We start from the raw sequence: 25,115 nt of genomic DNA on the forward strand, positions 1-25,115 counted from the left end.
GGGTGTGAGTACAAGGCAGGGTTCAGTCTTATTTGTCTGCTTTCCACAAGTTTACTGACACTTCCTTGAGTATTTCTCCCTGGCATGTACCTATTCCTTAGCCTAATAAGGCATATTCAGCCTCATTGATATTGGTGCAGAGTTGAATTAACCATGCTCATCAGTCATAACATCCTATTTTCCAGGCTGTGAGAGTTTTTCTGGTTTTAGTTCTTTATTTCCTCTGGCGGTAGGGAGCTGTACCACCTTCTCACTTCCACCCCCAGTAAATATCCATTCTAATATGTTTGGTGTATGCCTTTGGAAATGAATGTATTATTATAAAATTCAGTGTTCTTTGTATAAATATGCCTTTAATATTCGTAAATGATATTGTGCTTCTTAGTGAATGAGATGCCAGGGGGTTACCAGAAGTTAAATAAGGCTTGAGGTGAAGGCACTAAGAGCAGAACAGGTAAGCAGGAGCCAACTGATAGATGGCCTTATATATCATGCTAAGGAATTTGGATTTCATCCATCAATAATAGGGGATTATTGAAAGATTTTAAAAAGGGAAGGGCAGTATCGGCTTTGAGGCTTAAAGTTACTTTGACAGCAGTGTGGAAGACACCTTGGAGGATGTGTATGTACATGCTAAGTCTGGCACTTAGTATGTAGGAACCTCCCAATAACAATAGCTAGTATTACATTTCATGCTTCAGTAATCCCTGTCCTACTGAACACAATACAGCTTTAAGATTGAGAATATATTCTGACACATTCACTTAAAGAAAGTTCTAGTGAATTACCAAAAAAAAAAAAAGCATAGTGGTCTTTTTTTTGTACTAGTCGAACTACAATGAAACATTGTAAACATACTTTCTTTTCTAGCACATAGAACAAATTACCTGTGTTCATTTGGGAAGCTTTGTCTAGTGTTCTGGGCTGTGATGAGTATGATGAGTCCCCTTAGCTATGTTCATCTGACAGCAGTGGTAAGCATTATTCTCACAGGCATATGACAGATCTCACACATACCTGCTCTCAGAATGCCATTAAAATACAGTTGAATTTAAACAGTGAAGTTTATGTGCAGAGATAATGTAATTAATGACTGACAGTCATCAGTCTCTCTATAATCAGAGCATTGCCTAGGTAAATGTGAAAAACTCCAAATCCCTCCTTCTTCTTCTTCCCCTGACCCCCTGTGCTATTTTGAGGAGATATGGCATCAGTTTAGCTGGCATAAGGTTACAATGAGGTCCGAGGCAAAAAGAAAAAAAAACTATTCTAGTTCCTATTCCTCATATTTTCTAAAATTGGCTGATGGAGGGGGCTGCCTGCTGCCATGTGGCAGCCACCACCTGCACAGTTGCTGGCTTTGGAGAAGACTTGCTGAGAGAGACTGCTGGTATTAGCATACTATATAGCTTGCCTTGTATCTATGTGATTTCCATTTGAAGATTAATTGAGCTTTGTATGGAAAAACTCTAAACAGGTAATATGTTCACCTGTTTTCTCTTTGGAAGAAAAAACGGTGCAGGAAACGAAAGAAAGGCTACATAATGGATCAGAGGCCAACTGCACAGTCTGTGACTCCCATGGAGCATGTAGGGGGATATTCGTGTTTTGCAGAGCCAGCATCACACCCTCTGTTCTTGTGGCAGAGCTGTCATTCAAAAGAAAGTCGAAGGATTCCCTGTTTTTGTAGAGAAGTGTCTCAAAGTCTGCTAACTATAAATATATAAAAACTGCTGTGTTTGCTGTTGTTGTCTTTGGTCTCATTCCACTAGAGAATCAATGTGGATGATTTGTCAGTCTTCTCAATCTTGAGTAGCAGTGAAGTGGGTTTATGTTGTTGCTGTTTTGTTTGCGGGGGGTTGTTTGTTTCTTTGGTATTTTTTCACTGCCAATTCTCTTAGTATACTTAGAAAGCCAGATTAGAAGTTATACCATTCTTTAGAAAATCCAAAGAACTAAAAATATGGGGTGGGTTTCTGTTCTGGAAATGTTACTCCTTTCCTTTCTAAAGCAAAGCAAATTCCTTGGTTTTCTAATTATGAGTTTTGGTACAAAGAATTTCTTCATTCCATAAAATACTTTCATTTCATTGCAAGCTGATGCACCCTGCAACTTGGTAAAGATGTTTCTCCTGAAGCTGGGTGCCAGGAGCTTAAGGCCAAAGTGGAGGACTCCTCATAGACACCCAGAAGATGTGGATTTGAGGGATTGCCATATAAGCCAGATGGCATGATGTTTATCTAATGCTAGAGAGAACTGGCACCCACCTCTTGCTAACTATATGACCTTGAGCAAGTAAGTAACCTGTCTAGGTATCAATATTTTCCTCTGTAAAATGGACAAAAAAAGAATTTTGCCCATATGTACTGAGATTTACATAAGATGATGCATATAAAGAATATAGATAGCACACCTGACCTACAGTAACTGCTTATTGATTGTTAATTATTATTGTTTCTGAGATACCTGGACTTGTTCATGTTTTTCATGATCCCATCAGGCTCAGTAAGAATATCCAGAGCTTTCCTTGACTTCTCCTTGTGAGGTATTCTGGAGTCTCTAGTGGTAGTCAGAAATTTCAGGACGCAAATGGATATTACTCAAGTGCAGATTAAATAGAATTCTTCATGCTGTGCCTTTTAAATATTCTAGAACAGTCTGTTATACTCTCAGCGATGTCTTTGAGTTTAAAACACAGTGTAGGAATGAGCTGAAGGCTAACAGCCCATTGGTTCATGTGACTTGTTTATGAAGGGCCCTGCAACTCAGATTGGTACCTTCAATGGAGCAACCTTTGGAACATTGGCTACAATGTATTTTTTGAGACTTCGGTTTGTAATGGGACCATTTTTTTTTCCATAGTGGGGCAAATATGATTAAAACTAACTTCTTTTCAAATGCAACACTTAACTGTAACTTAAGCTACTTATGAAGGATTTGAGAACATTTAGTACACCAGATGGATGTTCCTTCTATTCTGGGTATCCTGTCTTACTAAACAGTTTGCAACTTTAAGTTGGGTAAGTGTCATCTTAAGCCAGGGTTTCTCAACCTCAGCACTACTGACACTTCAGGCTAATAATTCTTTGGTCTTTTTTTTTTTTTTTTTTTTGAGTCATGTCATCTTGTGCATTGTAGGATGTTTAGTAACATCCCTGTCCTCTACTTACTAAATGCCAATAGCAAACCCCACCTCACTCAGTTATGACCAAAAAAAGTCTGTAGAGATTCCTAAATATCACCTAAAAAGGGGGACAAAATCACTTCCAGTTGAGAGCCACTGCCTTAAATACAGCTATTTAGCATAGATCATTTTAATACAGATCTAATTATGCAACTTTAACAGTGCTGCTTTGAGAAAATTTGCTTTCTCCCCTTGATCCCTCTATCCTCTGTTTGGAGGCGTTCATTAAGGTTCTTCTCTTTATATTTAACCTATTCTCTGGTATTAGCCATCACCTCTAGTCATGATGTTGAAATCTTTCCTGTCTGAATTTCTTGACTGGATTTTTTAGTTTTAAACTCCATGTATCAAAACCCTATTCAAAACCTCCCTCTCTTTAAATTCTTTCTCCTCTGTTCACTATTATTCTAATAAATCAGGCTCAGATTGAATCATCTGTGACTTCTCTGTCCATCTGTCTTTGTCTCCATTCCACCTCTATCATTCACCAAGACGACTTTTGAAATCTCTTCTACAACTTTCCCTTTTCTCCTTTCCCACCACCAGTGCCCTCCTCCATGCCTCTAATTCTGTAATGGCTTCTCCAACAGTCTCCTGGGTTTTGGTCCCTCTCCCTCCAATATATCCCCCATTCCTTATCCTCTTAAAGCCCTGATCATATTATTCTCATGATCAGAAACCTCAGTAACTTTCCTCTGCCTACAGAGTTGATAGATTGCAAGATTCCCAATCTTGCATGTAAAACTGTCCATATTCAGGCCTCATCTTATTTCACATTGGATTACCCCCTCATCCATCCCACAGAACATCCTAAGAGTTCTCACTGTTCTTTGTGCATAAGTTTTGAATCCCAGCTTCTAAGCCACTGCTCACTTTCTTTTCATGGAATGGCTATGGCTGTCATCTCTTCTTGCTAAATTCTTCTTATCCTTGAAGGAGAGTCAAATGATACTTCATTTATGAAGCTTTCCCCGATTCCATTTTCTTTAAGCTACCATTGCAATTTATCTGAGCTTCTTCCTTGTATCACTTGGTCTTCTAGCAGCATGCATAATTAGAGATTGAAGGATTTTTTGAGTAAGTAAGTGAATGAACAGAGATAGGATCTCTTCATTAACAGAATTAAAAATTGAAATGTTTTTGCCTTCTCCGGAAATATATATTAGAAGCTCTTTGTTCTCAACTAATCTGTCATTTTACTTAAGTAATCTGAAGAGCCAGACAACTTTTCTTAAAAATATCACTGATGCAAGACATCAAATCCTCCCTCCCCAAAACATGTTAACTTTGTGACCTTGGTCATCATGTTACCTTTCTTCTCTGAACTTCAATTGTCTTATCTCCTCAAATAGGTTACTGTTATGAAACCATGTGTGCAAAGGGATCTCTACAGCACCTGGAATGTAGAGCTCAATACATGTTGGCCCTTTGTACTTTACCACTGAAACTATCCAAAACACCTTCTTTAAAGTGAATTCCTTCTGTAAGAATTTCTGCAAAATACCCAGTATATAGACGCTGCCATGTGCTACAGGATTTTTTACCGTTGTGGAGTTGGTGGGGAGCCCAATGAAATGAGACCTAACTTTAATGTATGCTCTTTGAAATAATGTGTAAGGTGATGTAAATTGATTGTCCTTTAAAGTAATTTGCTATTGTCTGGGCATATAAAGTGATAGGACTAGAACCTTCCTTGTAGTGAGTATCAGAATTCTTAAATGTGTGTCTTTTTTCCTCATTAGGACAACTTTTTTTCCTATAGAAGCCCCTCCTCTGAAGTGTAATAGAAATTAATATAAAAAGTAATCCAATATTTATTATGGCATTTTGGGGAATGCATCTATTTAATATATAAAATATAATTAGTACTTAGAGTGGAATTTCTTTTAAAGTAAGATTTGGTTAGTTATAGGCTGTGTAATCATGAAGGAAAGTTAGTGACACTTTTTGGTGCTCTTAAAACTACTTGTGAAGTCTCCCCTTCACTGTCTTTGTCCAAATCCAGATAAAATTTGGCCAATAGCACATCAAAATCCATATAATGAAAAGTCATACTTTAGTATTATTCTACCATTTTGCAATTATGAATCTGCACATCCATTTATTAGTAAATAGTTTCTCATGATGCAGTTTTCTAACAGTGAAGCCTATTAGTGAATATAAAATATTGTTCTTTATTGGTTTTATAAGAATGTAATTAAAAGAATGTAAATTTCTTTGTATGCTTCTGGTGAATATAAAGTACTGCCTGTTTGCCCCAAAATACACAGTTTACATTTTAAAAATTTGCTTTATAATTGACCAATAAACTTAATAGTGCCTTTAATTTTAAAAAGAAACAAACATGTTCTATCATCTTATTTTCATATTTGAGGACTTTAAAAAGCTGGTAGTTAAAAATCTACAGAAGCTAATGAATTAATTGATCAATTCTTATAAATATAATGATATATCCCAGCATGATTTTGTGTTTCATTTCTGTTCTTGAATATGATTCAAAAACCATTAAGATCTTCAAATAAGTATCTTATTAATGTGTGGAAATTACTATTTCCATCTTCATAATGAACAATGTACAAATGAGGAAAGTTGATACTTACCAATATAGGAGATTTTTTTGTGTGTTTAATATAAACCAGAAACAACTACAAATGACTGAGAGAGCTTTTTCAATCTTGACATTTGATGAAGTGATAATATCAATTTAGATGATGAAATGTCATTTTTGAAATAGATGGATTTGATATCAAGAAGTATCTTATCAAAGATTAGAGAATGCAATAACATATATGACTCCACACAGCTATTTTTGTTTGAGACACTTTGTTTCCTGATAAATGTTTTATCTTGTTTATTGCTGGATCAACTGTGAAATTCTTCCATACCTTATTTGAAATGAATGTGCATTTGGATGACCATTTAGCCAGTTTTTTTAAGAAAACTGTTAGTTGAGAGATTGTATTTCTTCCTCAAAGTTAGTAGTCAAAGGGAAAGGTCACTATTTGCCCAGAAAATTAGAAACTTTTGCTAGCATTAGCTTGTCAGTTGATTAGGGATAGAAATAGTGAACTACTTTAATTTTAAATACTATTCCCCTTGTGCAATTTAATAAGTATTGATTTGTTTAGATAAATTTAATATATTAACATTGTAGATGGAGAACAGAATAAGGAATGTCATTTATTAATGAGTCTGTGTCTATCTGACTAGGTTAGTCTTCAGTTGCGATTCTGAATTCAGATACATTAAGGGAAAAAGAAGGAAATTAAAATTCATTTAGCTCCATTTATGTGCCTGACACTGTGTTAGGGCCTTTCATATAAAATATCTAGTTTAATCCTCAAGACGACCTTAGTTGTTGAGGATTATGATCTCCATTTTTTAAATATAAGAAAACTCATACTTACCTCATTCTTATCTCTTTTCCTCTAATTCTTGGACTCCCTAATCTTTTTCCCCCAAGGTATATAAGAGGAGCTAAATAAAAGTGTACTTGGAAAAATCAATGATACTCTGGTGATGGTTAGATAGATTCGACTATGTTTTGTTGAAAAGGCTATTCTCTGTTTTTCCATCTGTAGCCAGTTGCAGCCTCTTCTGCTAGGTAATTTTGATCTCCACCTGAATGATTACAAGGAGCTACAATGCCATAGCCAGAATCTTTTTTGTCTGTGTAAGTTATTCATGCTTTCTTGCTTTCTTCAGGAAGCAGCTCAGCGGTCTAGGATTAAAGCTAAGGAGAGCGCAAAAGAGCTTACCGTTTTGTTTGGCTCATTAGGCAATAATTAGATGCCATTTCTAATTAATGCAGGAAGCAGAATAGACTACCACATTTTAGCCATTAAAGATTGTATTTTAAGCCAACTCAAATGATTTCATGACCCTAAGCAAACATTACCAATAATAAAGAGGAAATTGACATTCTCCAAAGGGATTTCCAATCATTTCTAATTGCATCAATGCCTTGGCATGTGGCCTAATACTCCAGTCCCTTTTTCCCAACCTCTCTTGGCCACTCCCACTCCACAGAATGGGGCAGGAGATGTCATCAGTCCTCTAGGGAAGATAAAGCATCTGCTCAGCCATTTCTGTGGCCCGCCTTTGTGGTTTCAGTTCGGAGTACTTTATGATCACCACTGTCCTCGTAGCTGTTCTCGACCATTTAGTCCCATCCCACAGGTTGTCCAAGAGGCCCAGTCTGACATTTGGAAACAGACTTTGAGTTGTAACCTCCTTTCCTTCACTTTTTCTTTGAAGATTAGGACACTGAGGTGACTTTTCTGTTAACTCTGAGCCTCCATTAGAAGTTGAGTGTTTGAGCTTCTTCCAGCCCTGGGGGCTAGACCCTTAGCTTTAAATGGATGCTGAGGTAATCTCATAAAGATGCACAGAGAGGGCTTTTCTATAGTCATGGATAGAGCTGTGTTCAGCTGGAGAACTCCATTTGTTAAATTACTTGTTTTAAAAAATAGTTTTCTTAGGTTCCATTATAGTTGTATTATTACAAGAGAAAAGGGTTCAGAGCCTGTAGTGTCTCAGTGCTTTAGCAGCATTGATAAATCACTGGGAACAAGGAATCTATAATTTCAATTAATATTACATTTTCAGGGATAGGAATAGCAATATTCTAATCTGTTTCATAGCTATTTAAATGTTCCCTGGAAGGCTGAGTGAGAACAAAGACCAGAACAAAAAGTGAAGACGTTTTACCTCCACACTAAGAATTGAGTCGATTTTGTAATTGAATCCTGGTGTGTTCTGTGTTTTGAGGATCAAGAACATACAGGAATTCAGTTTGAAATTTCTAGCTGGTTTAAGTTTATCTCCTTTACTTTTGATCCAAAAGCAAAATGCAGGAAAATTACTCAAGTAGACATTAAAAAAAAAAAAGTCTCCTCCCACAGGATAGGAAATCCTGGCAGAAGGACACAGGAACTCAGAACTGAAAAGACCTCAGTCTTCGCTCTTCATATATCCTTATTTCAGTAAGAAAGAATAAATAGAGCCTGTTAATGCATTTGATAAGATAACATGCTAGGAGAATTTCTACTCAGAAACTAGGTTGAGTCGGAGATGATGTAAAAACTGAGGGCTGGTTGATGCAGGGACTAGATGTGTCAGAAAATGAATGTAAAATTTCAGTGTTACATTTCATAGGGATTTGAAACAGTTGAGGTTAGTTTCAAGGAATCCATTTGTGGTTAGGTAGATCTATTCAATAGACTTTTGTTTCAAGGGATATGTTGTTGTTCACTTCCCAAAGTATACAGTCGATATAAAATCTTGGTAAAGACTGTTGTTTTAAGAAAGAATTTGGGTTTTCAGAGAGAAATAAGCAATGCTCATTTGTTTCAAACTTGGGCCTATCGGAAGTGTTTTGTAACATCCATTAAATAAATGGGAAAAAAAATCATGTGCATCAACCAATAGCTTTGTAAAACAAACATGTATTTTAAATTGTTTTGGGGTCTACAAAGTATTTGAACTTACCTCATGTGATCCTTTACAATGTCCATGAGAGGGACAAGGCAGGTGTGATTAGGCCACATTTGTAGATGAGCAATTTCAGGGTCACGGAGGCAAAATGATTTGCATTTGGTCAGGGCCAGCTTCATGGGTATGTGAGCTGTACAGTCACACAGGTGGTTGCTTGCATACCTTGGCTATTATAAGTAATGCTACCGTGAGCATTGGGGTGCATATATCTTTTCAAGTTATTCTTGGATTTTTTTTTTTTTTGATAAATGCCTAGAAGTGGAGTTGCTGGATCATATAGTAGTTCTGTTTTCAGCTTTGTTAAGAATTTCCATACTGTTTTCCATAATAGCTCTACAAATTTATATTCCTACCAACAATGTAATGGGTTCCCTTTTCTCCATATCCTCACTAACCTTTGTGATTCATTGTATTTTTGATAATACCCATTCTGACAGATGTGAGGTAATTTCACATGTGATTTTGATTTGCATTTCGCTGACAGTGATGTTGATCATCTTTATGTGTGCCTGTTAGCCATCTATATATCTTCTTAGGAAAAATGTCTATTCAGCTCCTCTGCCAATTTTTAATCAGGTTTTTTTTTTTTTACATTAAGTTATATCTATTCTGTATAGATTATGGATATTAATCCCCTTGTCATATATATGATTTGTAAATATCTTTTCTCATTCAGTAGGTTGCCTTTTTGATTTGTGGATGGCTTCCTTCTCTGGACAAAAGCTTTTTGGTTTGATGTAGTCCCACTTGTTTGTTTTTGCTTTTTTTTTTTTTTTTTTTTTTTGCCCTTGCCTGAGGAGATAGATCCAAAAAGATACTGCTGAGACCACTGTCAGAGTCTAAAATTTTTATGGTTTCATGTCTTACATTTAAATCTTTAATCCATTTTGAATTTATTGTTGTGTATGGTGTAAGATAGTGGTCCAGTTTTGTTCTTTTGCATCTGTCTGTCCAGTTTTCCCAGCCCAATTTTTATGAGACTGTCTTTTTCCATTGTATATTCTTGCCTCCGTTGTCATAGATTGACTATAAATGCATGGGTTTATTTCTGGGCCCTCATTCTGTTCCATTGATCTAGGTGTCTATTTTCATGCCGTTACCATCTTTGCTTTGATTAGTATAGCTTTGTAGTACAGTTTGAAATCAGGGAGTGTGATACTTCCAGCTTTGTTCTTTCTTAAGATTGTTTTGGCTGTTTAGATCTTTGCACTTAGCATATGCTTTGCTGCCACCATTTTGAAATTCTTAATCTTTTAACAAGGTGCCCTGTATTGTCTGAATGCAAAATTTCTTTTTCCTTTTAAATAAACCCGTAATCCAGGATTCTAAAACCAGCGGAAGAATATGTGAAAAAGCATAAAAAATATTGAAAGAATATCTTTTAGTAGAGTATATGAAGATAGGTTGCTAAGAAAAAAGGGCAGATTTGTACCACAGGCAGAGAGAACTGAAGTGCTTGATTCAGTTTATACAAATTACTTAATCCTTTCAAACCCTAGCTTTCCATTTATGGCTTGAAGATAATTGTAAATAGTAATGGTTGGTTTATGTAAATATATTACTTAATTTAATAAATGCATTAGGATGAAGTACAATATTTATCTACAATGCTAAATGGCTTACTAAGTAATAGCTGTAAGAAAAATGATCAAGCTTTCCATATTTAGATTTAATGTTGGCAAAGTATATGGCTAGCTAAATTCACTATTCCTATGATCCACATAACTGGGCAGTATCCTTGTGCCAAGCCCAGAATTTATCAGATAGTGAAACCCTAAATATTGTTCCTGTTTTCTGGGAAGAGTGAGGCTCATTGAATACTATTTACAGAGCATGAGAATCTTTTAGGGTTGATTGACTTAACATAACTGTCACACTTACTTTTCTCCCGTATGAACTTTATCACCTAAAGGGAAGAGGGAAGAATGCATTTTGTGTTTTTTGGTGGGGGTACCCCAGCAAACTAGAAATACAAAACTCTGCTATGTCAGAGTCAATAAAATTCAGACAACATTGTCCAGAAGAGCACTATCACTTATAATTGCAAGATTGACTTTTAAATTGTCATGAAATGTCACTAATGGAACAAATCATCTGCCATTAATGAAAGAAACACATGATATATTAACAGAGAGGTGGCTGTGACTTTGTGGAAACAAATATAAATATCTGAAAGAGTAAATACGACAGTGATGTAAGTAACACTTTTAAATCCTAAATAAATTAGAAACAATATGAATTTATCAGTTTCCTCATGACAAATACTATTGATAAAGATGGGAAAGAGTAACTAAGAATAAGTGGGCTCCTGTCTGCATTTTTATTTTTCTTCTTTTATAATAATAATCTTCCCTTTTGTCTTCCTCCCATCTCCCTTCTTCCTTTCCTTCCCTCCTTTCATACAGAATTTAAGGCATTGCTATGATAGAAATCATAGAGAATAGAGGCTTACTCATTCATTGCCTTTAAATTCTCCAAGCTGCTATTGCAGGTCTGCTATATAAAAGGCACTGGCTGGTCACAGGCTTTCATACTCAAGTCACATTAGGGAGACATATGGACACAATGAAGTATCATACAAAGCAATACGTGATAAATTCTGTAATGGTGGGGATGTGGAGGACATGGAGGTTAATTTATCAGTTGAAAAATACTGAGGTTTCATTATCTCTCCAGATAGAAAGTCACATGAGATTATGTGTCTTTGTGAGAAATTCTGAGACATGGAGTAGAGATATGGGTTCAATCTCAGCTCTGCCTCTTATGAACTATGCTTTTTGGGAAAAGATGTCTATTTCTCAAACTGCAGTTTATCGACTGTGAACAGTAGTACCTACCTTGTCTTGTTGTGTTTATCACATTGGATTACTCAATTCAATATATAAAATAGTTCTTATATTCCAACTATATATGCTGCGCTCTGTGCTAGGCACCAGGAAACATAGGTCAATAAGATACTCCCTTAATTCAAGGAGTTCACAGTTCATACCCAAAGTTCCAAACTCTGATGCTTACAGAGGCCAGGGCTGTATTTTACACCAGTGAAAAGACATATCCAGGAATGTTAGTTCCATGATTCTAGGCTTAATTTTCTTAAAATGTGAGATGTCCCTATTTTTAATGTAGATGTCTAATTACAAAGTTGTCTATAAACATTTTGTAGTTAAAATATATCTGTGAAGGGTGGAATAAACTTTTGAGATCTGTTTGCAGGCTTTGATGCAAAAATATCTGTTTGCATGCATGTGAATAAATCACAAGGCAAATAGTAGGTGCAGAAGTGGACTTAGCTAGCTTCAAATGACTCCAGAATGGAATGAAAGGATGTGGTATGTGTGCCAAGGAAGGTATCCCATAAGAGGTTGTGATTGTGCTGAATTGAAGAATGACTAAAATCTGATTAACCAGAAAAATCAGAGGAAGTGATTCAAACAAAAAAGACAGCATACTCAAAGACTCAGTGAATTTGGTGTTGCTCGAAACAAAAGAGAGGGCAAGAGAAGGTGCTACCAGAAAAAAGAAAGGCAAGATGGTAGGTGATCTCACATGACATGCTAAGGAGAGTGGATCCTTCTCACTGTCCTGGAGATAGTGATCATAGAGGACACACATGATCAGATTTCTATTCTGGAAAGGTTGTTTTACTATGGGGAGGCCTGAAGGGGAGTGAGACTAGGGGCCTGGAGCCTATTTAAGAGGTTATGGCATTGATAATGGAAATTCTAAAGAAGCTGAAATTGATTTGTAAACTAGAAAGCATTTTATTAATCTGTGATTCTATTCATATATGATATTACCATGTTTAATCAATACTAAAAAGCACAATCTTCCACATTTTAACGTCTCTGTAATCAAGATGCAGCTTTCAGTCCGTGTCATAGTTAAATGGTAGCAACTTTTCTTTTTTTAGTGATCAAATCATAACGATGCCTCTTAAAAGCAGTGGTGTGTTTGATACAGTGAAATGGAATAATAATCATGGACTTTCAACCACTAAACTGAATATTAAAACAGAGAAGTGGAGTAGGTTCTAGGAATTGATAATCCCACCTACATCTGTGGAAGGGAGCCTTTAGACATTTATCTGCTTTGAATGCCAACTGTTCCTACCTCCTGAATGAATTAGATCAGAGAAAGCCAATGTGTATGCCATAGAAGCTGGAAGGTGGTGTAAATGCATAAAGGTAAGGGGACCAGAGACCCTTTCTGAAAGACAGTTGCTACTCTGGCTGTACCAACTACTACTGGGTCCAAACTAAAAATTAGTGTTTCCAGATTCAAGAGTAGCTGTAAATCTGAATTTTTGATGAAATCTCTCAATATTTAAATGTTGGCAAGACATTCAACATTTAAAAAAAAAAAAAACCCTGTGCTGGCCAAACAAATACATCTGTGTGCTAAATAAGCTACCAGCCTTGCCTCTGCTAGGCTTCTTGTTGGAGGAGTGATCATACTGATTCCTAATCCTTACAGTTTCATAATATTAAATGGTAGACATAGCTAAATGCCAGTGACAAGGCTAAGTCACAGCTGGGAGACATGAAATCTCTTCCTTGTTTGTATCAGCCATCTGGAACAGCTCTCAGTCACATAACTCTTTTAGAAGCAACAGTGGAGGTAGTCTCAAGGCCTGTGATCTAAAATGGGTTAGTTATTTTGTCCTAAAATATGTCTATTTGGTCATCTACTCAACAGGAAAAACTGGGGGCACAGTGTTTTGACATAATAAAATTACATTTCATGCCTCAAAGTTCCTTTCTTCTCCAGAAACAATAACAGAAGTTGTTGATGTTTAAAAAGCTGCTGGGGAACACCAAAGGAAAATTTCTTAATTCTGTCCTCATAGACTTATCATTTTCCAATCTCATTCAATCAAAGGTTGGTCAACATTTTTGTAATGTACTATTAATAAATGCATAAAGAATAAATACATTGTTTTTCTCTTTTGCAACAATAATGTCTGATTTAAATTCAATAGGGTGATAAAAATTAAGACTGTAATGAGGAGTTATGCTCTGGAAATGATGGAGTAATAGATACTACACTTAAACTTTCATAAATTACCTGGATATAATGCATGAGATGATTGTTTTCAGGCAGTAAATAGTGGGCAGTAAAGAGCTTTGATCCCTGAGAGAAGTAAATCACAAAGTGAGTACCATATTCATGTTGGCTCTCTAACTGGGGATGATGTGTGGTGAGACTTCATGAGGGTAAGCAGGAACAACTGTAGAGGGGCTGAAAGCTAACAGATATCAAAAGGAAGTTAGGCACATGCTGTTAGAAGATAATGGATCTCTGGCTACGCCAGGGTGGAGAGACTTCACTGAACACCTCAGGTATTTGGTTGAGACCTCAAAAAGTTTGTACCTTACAAGTAAAGATCACACCCTTGAGCAAAGGCCATGTCATTGGACCAAGAAAAAATCCAAATAGATCTATTCTAACAACAGATAAAACCAGACTTGATGGGATCAGAAAGACCTGTCAGTGGTTTAGCTACTTGCCACTAAAAAAAAGTCAACTCTCTTTAGAAGAAGATAATATAATCCATTATATTATCTCTGGTGTATATCATTTTAAAATGTCTACTACACAATCAAACAAAAGCTTGACATTCAGAAAAGCAGGAAATTAGACCCATAATCAAGGGAGGAAAAGTAGTCAATAAAACAGACTTGGAAATGACCCAGATGTTGGAATAAGCAGAGGAGTATAAAACAATTGTAATACATACAATCAGGACCATGAAACAAAATGTGGGCATAATGAGTAAACATATGGGGTATCTCAACACAGAAATGCAAACTATAAAATAGAGCCTAATGGAAATTTTAGAACTGATAAATGAATTATATGAAATTAAAATTTCATAGCCTTAAAAGTGGAATAGAGGCTACAGAAGAAAAGGTCAGCCAATTTGAAGACCATCAGTAGAAATTATCCAATTTGAAATATAAAGAAAAACAATTGGAAAAAAAAAGGAACAGAGTCCCAGTAACTTGTGTGAAAATATTAACAAGGCTACTATATACATAATATGTTTCCCAGAGGGAGGGGAAAGAAAGAATTGGGCAGGAAAAAATGTTTAAAGAAATAATAGGCAACATTTTCCAAATGTGGTAAGGGACACTGCAGGTTCAAGAAGCTTATTGAGCAGCAAGCATAATAAGTGAAAAGAAACCAAACCTAGGCATATAGTCTAAAGCCAAAAACCAAAGATAAAGGGAAAAATCTTTAAAGCAACCAAAGAATATATGAAATATACAGGGAACAATTATATGAATTATGGCTAATACCTCATCAGAAAAAAATGGAGGTCAGAAGATAGTGGAATAACACCTTTTAAGTTCTAGGGAAAAGCCCTGTCACTCCAGAATTCTATATCTAGGAAAAATATCTCTCAAAAATGAGAGTAAAATAAAGACATTTTAAAATAAATGAGCACTGAACAAATCTATTGTCAGTGCACATGAACTGCAGGCATTACTAAAGGGAGTTCTTTGGGATGGAGGAAAATAATACCAGACAGAAATTCAGATGTATAGGAAAGAATGAAGACTATTGGAAACAAGGATGTTAGTCATATGAAAGACTTTTTCACTCTTCCCCTAATATATTTTAAAACAACCAGTCGTTTGAAACAAAATAAAATCATTGCAGAAGTAAAATATGTGAAAACAATAGCCAAAGAATAGAGAAGGGAGGGAAAGTGGTTAATGGAATTACTGTTTTGAGGTTCTTAGATTTTATGGTATTAGCTATGAGCAGACTGTGTTAAAGATATACATTGTAATCCTGAGAACAACCACTAACAAACAATGAGGTGTACTGTAAAGTCCAAGAGAAGTGATAAGATAGAATACTGAAAATACTAAAATACTCAATTCAAAGGATAGCAGTAAAGTATAGAAAAAGAAACAAAGAATAAATGAAACAAATAAAAAGCAAATAGCAATATGGAAGACTTAAACCCAACCATATCTCTAATATTAAATGTAAATGAACTAAATATTGCAATTAAAAGGCAAAAAAAAAAAAAACCTGATTGAAAAATGGGCAGAGGAGCTGAATAAACATTTTTCCAAAGGAGACATCCAGATAGCCAGGTATATGACATGATGCTCAACACCAGTAATCATCTGGAAAATGCAAATCAAAGCCACAATGAGGTATCACCCCACACCTGTTGAAATGACTATCATCAAGAAAACAAGAGGTAAGAGTTGGTGAGAATATGGAGAAAAGGGAATCCTTATGTTGCTTGAGTTGTAAATTGGTGTAGCCTCCATAGAAAACAGTATGGAGATCCCACAAATAATTAAAGACAGAGCTATATAATCCTGCAATCCCACTTCTGGGTATATACCCAAAGGAAACAAAACCAGGAACTCAAAGAGATATCTGCGCTCCCATGTTTATTGCAGCATTATTCACAATAGCCAAGGTATGAAAACAACCCAAGTATCTATTCAGCGGACATATCACATCTTCTTTATAATATATTATATATGTATATATTATTCAGCAATGTGAAAGGACATCCTGCCATTGTGACATCATGAATGGACCTTGAGGTCATTATGCTAAGTGAAATGTCAGACAAAGGAAGACAAATACTATGTGATATGACTTATATGTGCATATAAAAAAGCCAAACTTACAGAAATAGAGAGTAGAATGGTGGTTGCCAGAGGCTGGGAGATGAGGATTGTGGGAAGATGTTAGTCAAAGGGTACAAACTTCCAGTTGCAAGATGAATACATTCTGGGAATCTAATTTACAGTGTTGTGACTCTAGTTAACTGTGCTACCTTATATACATCAAAGTTGCTAGGAGAGTGAATCTTGAATGTTCTCACCACAGAAAAGAAATGATAATTATGTGAGATCATCTCAGATGATGGAAGTGTTAACTAACAGAGCTGTGATAATCATTTCACAATATATTCTTGTATCAAATCAACATGTTATACACCTTAAACTTACACAATGTAGTATGTCAATTATATCTCAGTAAAGCCAGAAAATATGATAAATAGCATGTAAAAACAATAGCATATATTGCATTTGATATTAATAAGCTTAAGTGAAGGTGTGGAAGTTGGATTAGATGGATAGATATTAGATATATTATAGTAGAGGGTATGGAATAGAAGGGGATAGGACTGGCAACAGAGGACAAATGTGAAAAAAGAACAGTCATAGCTGTCCTCATAATGTATTGTGATTGGAAATTCAGTTCTTTGTGTGCACTGCATGCATGTGCACATACCTGTTCAAAGAGAAAAGAAGAATAATCAGAGTCTCCACAGAAAGCTTGAATAATTGATACTAATGGCTAACATAGGAGGTATTAAATATTTTGAAGCAAACAAAGGGAAGAACTGACAAGAATATTAAGACCTCTTATATCATCAGTTTTTACTGTCATCACTTTGTGATTGAGAACAAATACTTAAGGCAAATTGTTAATTTGAAGCTGTTTTTTGTTTATTTTGTGGTAGCAAAAATTCAACATTTGGATTCCAAAGCTTATTAAGCTCTTAATTTATCTTAGGACAGGGGTTTAGTTAAATTTTGAAACAAGAAGGAATTATATTTCAGCCAGTCCTTGCAGAGATTCAGACACTAGGAGCAAAATCACAGCTAGGTGTTATCAGACAACTCCTAAAAGAAATTGTTAACCAAATGAGCGTGGTTGTGAGAAAACTGGAGACACACTAAGTAGAGAATATGACGGTTCATGATTTGAGTTGGTGATCAAAATTAAAGAGTTAAGCCCTTGACGGTGTAGGTCTTGGGGAAGGGAGTAAAGGTCAGGAATTAGACATAAAATACAGTGGATATAGACTAAACTGACATCAGGGTGAAATAACAAATGAGAATCTGTCAGGGAGACAGGTACAAGAGTCAGTTTAAGTCCTTGAGAGATGACCCTGATACTGAAATGCAGTGCTTGCTCTTGCCCCCTGCAAGATTCAGCAAGTAAGTGAACCAGAGAAGGGAGAGTGCAGTTATGGACAGACTCTGAACCCAAGTTTATTAAAACTCTGGACCTTGAGCACTTCTTAAGATCTGGGGTTCAATATCATTCCTCAACATGATATTTTTGAGATTTACTTGAGGACTGTAAAATTTAACTGACTTGGAAAACCTCCATTTCTAATAACAACTTTCTAAATTCTAAAGGTTAGCCATTCTTCAAGATGTAGCTTGAAAATGCCAAATCAGTAATTAAATCATTTCAGCATTTTTTTTTCTTCTGTTCTTTGTTGGTTTAAGGTTTAGATCTTTAAAAAAAAAAAATCTTTGGTAACCAGAGAACATCTTAAAACTCTTTAGTAGCAGCTGACAGGATGGAAAATGAAACAATAAAAATCTGTTACTGGAATGTATGCTGACATCAAACACTTGAGATTTTTGACTTTTCAGGCTCCTATTCCTGAATATGACTCTACTTTCACCCCCAAGAAAAATCAATTTTGAGGTTATAACCAGTCTTCTTTAATAATTCATCTAATCTGAAAAAATCAATGAAAAGAATAAGCTTGTTAAGTAATAGCAAGTCAATCATGTGGAAGAAATACGATGCTATATAGAGTTGCACACATGTTTTCAACACCTGGTTGACAGTTCTTATAAATCCCAGCTTTGCTTTCAAACCTTTCACAGTAAGCATTAGGGAAATCTTTCCTGTAAGCACATACACATCTTCAGATAAAAAATTTTAAAATCAAATGCAAAAACAAGAAATAAATGCATTGAAAAGTTTAAAAATGATTAATATTTTGACTTTACTATATTCTTTAACCAAGCACCTTCAACATCAGAAAAAGATAAGATTCCTTGGTTCCATTTCAAGACTCCTCTCATTAAAAAAAAAAAAAAAAGTTGAAATCTTCCATGACCTATGAGGCCTAATATCCTTAATAAAGACAGTTTTGCATGGCTGTGAAGCATATCATTATAGAGATACAGCTGGGGCCAAACATCTGAGTAGTCATCAGTCCTTCCTTTCAGACTTCTGTGATTTTACAAGATCCCATATCTGAAGTCCTCTTGCATTTCCAAAGAGCAAGTTTTAGGTTTGGTACCAAGGGAAGCCCAGCTCTGTTGCTTCAATCTAAGCAATCTCAAATGTTCCACTAGATCCTCCCCTAGAAAACCAGTCTCTGACTTATAACCTCTCGTAATGGGAGAATGCTAGTGATTCTGAATTCTCTTAACATTGTGCAGTCATCCTAATTCCCTAAAACATTGATGTGAATCTAGATTTCAGACTTCCTGTTTCCATTTTGGATCAGATTTGATCTTTACCTGGCCCTTTGAATGCATTTGGATATCTCTCTCAGTTGGTGTGTGAACAGTTATGTCAATGTGCTTAGATTTCTTTTGAAGGGAAAAACTAAACTAAATCAATCTAGCTTTCTTTAAAAGAAGAAAGGAGAGAAAAGGGAAGAGTAAAAAGGTGAGATTATGAAGAAAAGAAAAGCTATGTTTTAAAAGAGATGAAAAACATTTTTGATAGTTGTTCCTTAAGAATTGGGCATGAGGAACATGTAAAGATGAACTACAGGATAAAAAGCCCCCTTTTCTGTGATAAATAGTACTAAATGTGGTAACACTGCTTGAGCTGTCTTCAGGCAAATAAATAATGTATCTAGAGCTTTTCCCTCATATCCATAAGTTTGGTGCACAGTACCAGATACTAACATCAGGTGTTTCTTGACAGCTTTACAGGGGCAAAGTTGTGAGTGTATTATATCTACCTATCTATATAGTATATGTATGTATAATAACATATACATAATATTATGGGTATCATGTACAGGTGCTATAAGTGATTTTACAAACACATTATAGGTTTGGCTACTTTCTCTTTCTCTGCAATGAAACATGGTAGTCAACATTTTTAACTTTTGGTTTTAACTTTTTTTAAAAGTTATCAACCATATAGACAAATTTAGACCTAAAAAATGATTTTTTTCAAAAATTTCTTAAAGAAAATGTAAAAGAAGTCAGGCCTAGACTCGAAAAAGGTATTGATTTTCTTTCTCATCAAAATTATAGCAGAAAAAATTCTAACTAATTTCTATATTCATTGGCCTTTATGATAAAGAATATATTATAAATGAATAGAAATGAGTAGTGAAGCTTTTTCTTCCAAGTGAATAGCTCCATGAATATAAAATCCTCTAATGTAGTCTCCTTGCTTCCTTTGTGTCTCAGGAAATTTTATAGTGATTCTCTCTTTATGAAATCTGTTTTGAAATATGGATACAAAATGTTCTCTATGTTTTAAAATTTTTCTGCTTATATGGAAAATACTTTTTATCTTTATATAAAAATACAGTAAGTATGGTTTCTTTCTAAAATTATATTTACACACATTAAATGAATTAAAATAATTGTTTAACTTCAGCAAGAATATAAATTACTGAAATATTATTTTCATATAAGTTTATTTGGGCTGTTCTGTTCTTTTAATTTAATCTTTCCATCCTTTAAAAAGTTGTTCCTAAGATTATAACTATGTGAGATGATGGATATGTTAGCTAATCATATTATGGTATACATTTTGCAATATATATTTATATCAAATCATTTCATTGTACACCTTAAACTTATACAATGTTGTATGTCAGTTATATCTCAGTATAGCTGGAAAAAATTAAAAACTCTATTAATTTTATCAAGTCTATTACTTAGCAAAATAAATTTGACTTTCTTAATGTATTCCTCATATACAAAAATTAAAAATTAAAAAAAATAAGTTATTTCTAGCATACTTGTGTTCTGAAGTTGATCAGACAAGAATGTATTTTGTTAAAATCTCTTTGAAAGCTTTTGTTATGATAAGGATTTATATATTGAAATTATTGATAGGTTAAGTTAATGTGATAAGGAAATTAAAGAATGCTATTTAATATACTTTGTTACATGAATTTTCAAATAATATTAATTTTTCAATTGGTATAAAATTAATACAAGATTTTTAGTTTTCTTCAGTGTTTGCAAATCACTTTCCCTTAAAGTTCTTCTCTCATTTTCTGTTTCTTTTTTTTTTTTTAATTTCTCCAGTTATCATTAAATGAAAGTAGAATAAGTTGACTGTTATAGGCTATATTTTGGTAATGTGATTTCTTAATCTTTTGAACAATATGGTTTTCTTGGAAAGGTTTTTACTGTATTTTTATTAAGGTATAATTATATAATTATAATTTTTAATTATAAATTTCATGTATTTTATTGTACAGTTCTGCCTATTTTGACAGATGTATATGGTTGTGTAAAAACTAACACAATCAAGATATAGAATAGTTTTACTGTGCTAGAAAATTCTCCCATACTCACTTGTAGTCAGTCCCTCCTCAGTCTCTAAACCACTGATTTTCTGTTCCAATGGTCTTCCCTTTGCAAGAATATTATATAAATGGAGTCATATAATATATATCCTTTTGAACCAGACTTCTTTCACTTAGGATATTATATTAGAGAATCGTCCAAGTTGTTGTATATACCCTCATTCAGTCCTCTTTATTTCTGGGTAGTATTCTACTCATTTCTCAGTTCAGGCATATTGGAGTTGTCAGCAGTGTTTCCTGATCACTAATAAAACTGCTATAAAGACTCATGTTCAAGTTTGTGAGTGAACTTTTAATCATATGGTATTCTTAATTTTATAATAAGCTGCCAAGCTGTTTTCCAGAGTGGCTGTATCATTTTGCATTCCCTCCCGCAGTGTATGAGTTTCAGTTGTTCCGCATCCTTGCCAGCCATAGTATTGTCTTTCTCTCTTTTTTGAGGCATTCCAATGACTGTGCAGTTGTATCTCATTATGGTTTTAATTTACGTGTCCTTAATGACTAATGGTATTCGGCATCTTTCTTTGTGCTTTTTGCTATCCATATATTTTCTTTGGTGAAGTATATGTTCAAATCTTTGGACCATCTTTAAAATGCATTACTTTCTTTTTATTGGGCTTTGAGTTTCTTTCTAATCCAGATACAAGTCCTTTATTAGATATGTGATTATAAACATTTTCTCCTTGTCTGTGGCTTTCAAAAAGCAGATGTTCTTAATTCAAATGATATCCAGTTTATTTATCTGTTCTTTGAATTATTGTGCTTTTGATTGTGTATGTAAGAAATCAATGTTACAAAATTTTCTTCTTTTTTTTAAGTTTTAGTATTCTGTATTTTGCATTTCAATCTGTGATCCATTTTGAATAATTGTTTGGTAGAGCGTGAGTTTGAGTAAGGGCTTTTTGTTTTTGTTTTTTGCATATGTGTATCCAGTTGTTCCAGCACTGTTTATAGTTGGAGGGACTGGCCTTTCTCCACCAAATTGCTTATTTACCTTTGCCATAAATCAATTACCAATATGTGTGTAGGACAATTTCTGGGTTCTTTTTTTTCATTCCATTTGTCTACATGTTTTTTTCTTTTTTCAATACCACTCTTTTAAATACTGTAGCTTTATACAAAGATTGGAAGTCAAGTATATGAATCTTCCAACTTTAAAAAGAAGGTATATTTTGCTGTTTTGTGTAGGGTTCTCTAAATGTCTTTTAGGTTAATTTAGTTGATAATGTTATGTCCTCTGTATCTTTGGTGATAATTGGTCTACCTTCTCTATTAATTGCTGAGAGGATGTGTTGATGTCTTCAACTGTATTTGTGGATTTGTCTATTTCTCCTTTCAGTTCTGTCAGTTTTTGCTTCGTGTATTTTGAAGTGCTGTTATTAGATACATACATATTTACATTTCTTATGTTTTTTGAGGGAATTGATCCCTTAATAATTAAATAATGTCCATCTTTATCCTTATGCTGAATTTGGTGACATGATATTAATATAGCTATTCCTGCTTTCTTTTGACTAGTGTTTGCATAGTATCTGTTTTCTATCATTTTACTTTTAACCTATTTACCTTTATATTTAAAATGGGTTTATTGTACACAGTAGATAGTTTGGTCTTGATTTTTCAATCTAATCTTTATTTTTAATTGATATGTTTCTAGGGTTTACATTTAATGTGACTTTAATATGACTGGATTAAAATCTATCATATTGTTAGCTGTTTTATTTTTTAATCTCTTATTTTGTTTTCCCCTTGCATTTCATTTTTGATTATTCCATTTAGCTTCATTACTGATTTTTTTCTTTTAAAAATTATTTTATTCATTGTCATAGGCTACACAGTATACATCATTAATTAACTGCAATTTACCATTAAATAATATCATACTACTTAACATGTAGTGTAAGGGCTTAACAGTATTTTCTCAATTTCTTCCCCTTATTTTTGTGCTGTTGTTGTCATACATTTTACTTTTACATATATACAATGAATTGTTAATATCTTTGCTTTAGATAAGTATCATTTAGAGCAATTAAAAATAAAGAAGGTAGAAATTTATATTTACCTCTGTTTATTCCATTATGGCTCTTTGTTTCTTTGTGTATATATCTTACCAGAGTTTCAAAAACTGTGTTGAAATTTTTCTTATGTTTTAGTATTTACAGCACCAGTTTCTGACTCTTCCTGGCTCTGTCAAAAATTCCTTATGCGTGGGTAGCTAGGAATTGGTTTGATTTTTATAATTCTTTTGTTCTCACTTAGAATTTCAGAACCATTGGACTAAATATATCGTTAAGAGGTCCTTTGGCCTAATCTTCAAAGTCTGAAAGATTTACTTCAACTGATCTTATTTTAAGACTTATCTGAAGTTCTCTTTGTAAGGTTGTACTTAAGCCTGCTTGGTCTCTTTTTGTCTCTGTCTCATTCTCTTGCTCTCATGACTGGAGAGGGAGCATCAGGACCACACTGTCCTGCTTTCTAATTTCTCTTTTTAGTCAGCTCACACATACATCACATATATAAAGACAGTTATTGAGTCTCTTCTTACCATTCTCCGTTACAGGTTAAAAAACTTTCTGTACTTCTGCAAGTATTTTTTTTTTATAGAGGGATAAATATACTTTTTCTCCGCATTTCTATAGTATTTTATCCTGGACATTTCACATAATCATTTTTATTAGGGTGTGTATAAGTAAGTGGTAGCAGTATTCACCAAGATGAAGGAACCAGTATCTCTATGGGGATAACATTGGCTCTGGGAGAATGCCAGTGCATCAGATGAAGAGGTGTAAATTCTCAAAGGTCCCTAGCCCCCTTGTCAAGTAGTAGATTCTATCATGACCCTTACAGCCTGTGCTGAACTTAAACCCTCTTCCTAAAGCCATAGGCTAATTTTACTCCAGACACACAGAAAAGCTTTTTAAGAAAAGCTCAGGGACTCTGAAATTGGGTAGTTGTCGCCAAAAGCTCTATTTACCTGAGAAACTGTTTTATTCCGGACATGACTGAATGCAACAGCCTTGGGCATGTTACTTGTATAGGAATGGACCAGGAGGAAAAGAACAGACTGGAAAACCTAGAATTTTTCTGAGTAAACTGTCTTTAGTTGTAAGAAAAAAATCCTCTCAACGTTTGGGTCAACCCTATAGTAGAACTTTTAAACACTTGTCAGTTATGAGGGTAACTGCAAGAGATACTTATTTTCAAGCTTTCCCCTTGATTTCTTGTCCAGAGCATAACATTTTCTTTTTGTCTTTTTCCCCCTCAAGGGGTGCTACATCCATTGTGTACAGATGCAAACAGAAGGGGACCCAGAAGCCTTATGCTCTCAAAGTGTTAAAGAAAACAGTAAGTTTATTTCATTATATAATAGCATCTCTAAGGGATCTGTGACCTGGAGAAACCAGGAGCCCTGATTCAGAGAACAAAAGGGCCAGAGAGCTGCTATGTGCAGTTAACTCATTTGAATCATGATTATGAAAGTGCAGCCAAATGGACTGTTTTCTAATGGAAACTATGCGATTCTTCTAAAACAACTGGGTCTCAAATTAGATGTGGTTGTGGGGAGGAGAAATATGGCAAGGAAAGATTTATTTAGAGCTGCTTTGTATACCAGCCATGTTTTCAGACATATATGTAGATACATATATATGACCTCAGTTACAGTTTTAATACACTAGAAAAGCTTGCTATTTAAAAATACCTGAATGATACACAGATAGATGCATTTGTTAAAGAAGTCATCAGCTTCTAACTCGATTTTCAAATGTTAGGTTTGCTTCAGTATTACAACCGGATACATGCTCATGTATCTGGGACTGAATCAGTTCATCTAAGAAGTTTGTATTTGAACAAGAAGAAAAGATTTTGGTTTTGGATTACTTCAGCTAAGGGGGCAAAAGTTACTATTAGGCTCCTCTCATAAGTAAGAAATGCAGCAAGTAAGAGTTCAGAATTCAAATGCCAGCATATAATACTGGCATTTTAATACTCCCTTTGCCCAAGAGAGTATTTGTCGTTGTAACGCCTTACTTACACTTCCTGTCCTTAGGTAGCTTCCCCTTGTCAAAC

The 25,115-nt window shown here is 34.6% G+C and overlaps 1 protein-coding gene across 2 annotated transcripts in view; it reads left to right on the forward strand.

Annotated features, from left to right (window-relative positions):
* CAMK4 (calcium/calmodulin dependent protein kinase IV) overlaps nt 1–25,115 on the forward strand; it is a 196,627-nt gene that overhangs the window by 72,550 nt on the left and 98,962 nt on the right. For both annotated transcript variants that reach the window (XM_010987523.3, XM_031448795.2), the window contains exon 2: nt 24,314–24,392. In XM_010987523.3, the coding sequence (XP_010985825.1) occupies nt 24,314–24,392 (79 nt within the window). The remainder of the gene's footprint in view (nt 1–24,313; nt 24,393–25,115) is intronic.

This window comes from Camelus dromedarius, chromosome 3 (genome assembly GCF_036321535.1).
Source record: "Camelus dromedarius isolate mCamDro1 chromosome 3, mCamDro1.pat, whole genome shotgun sequence".
Lineage (NCBI taxonomy): Eukaryota > Metazoa > Chordata > Mammalia > Artiodactyla > Camelidae > Camelus > Camelus dromedarius.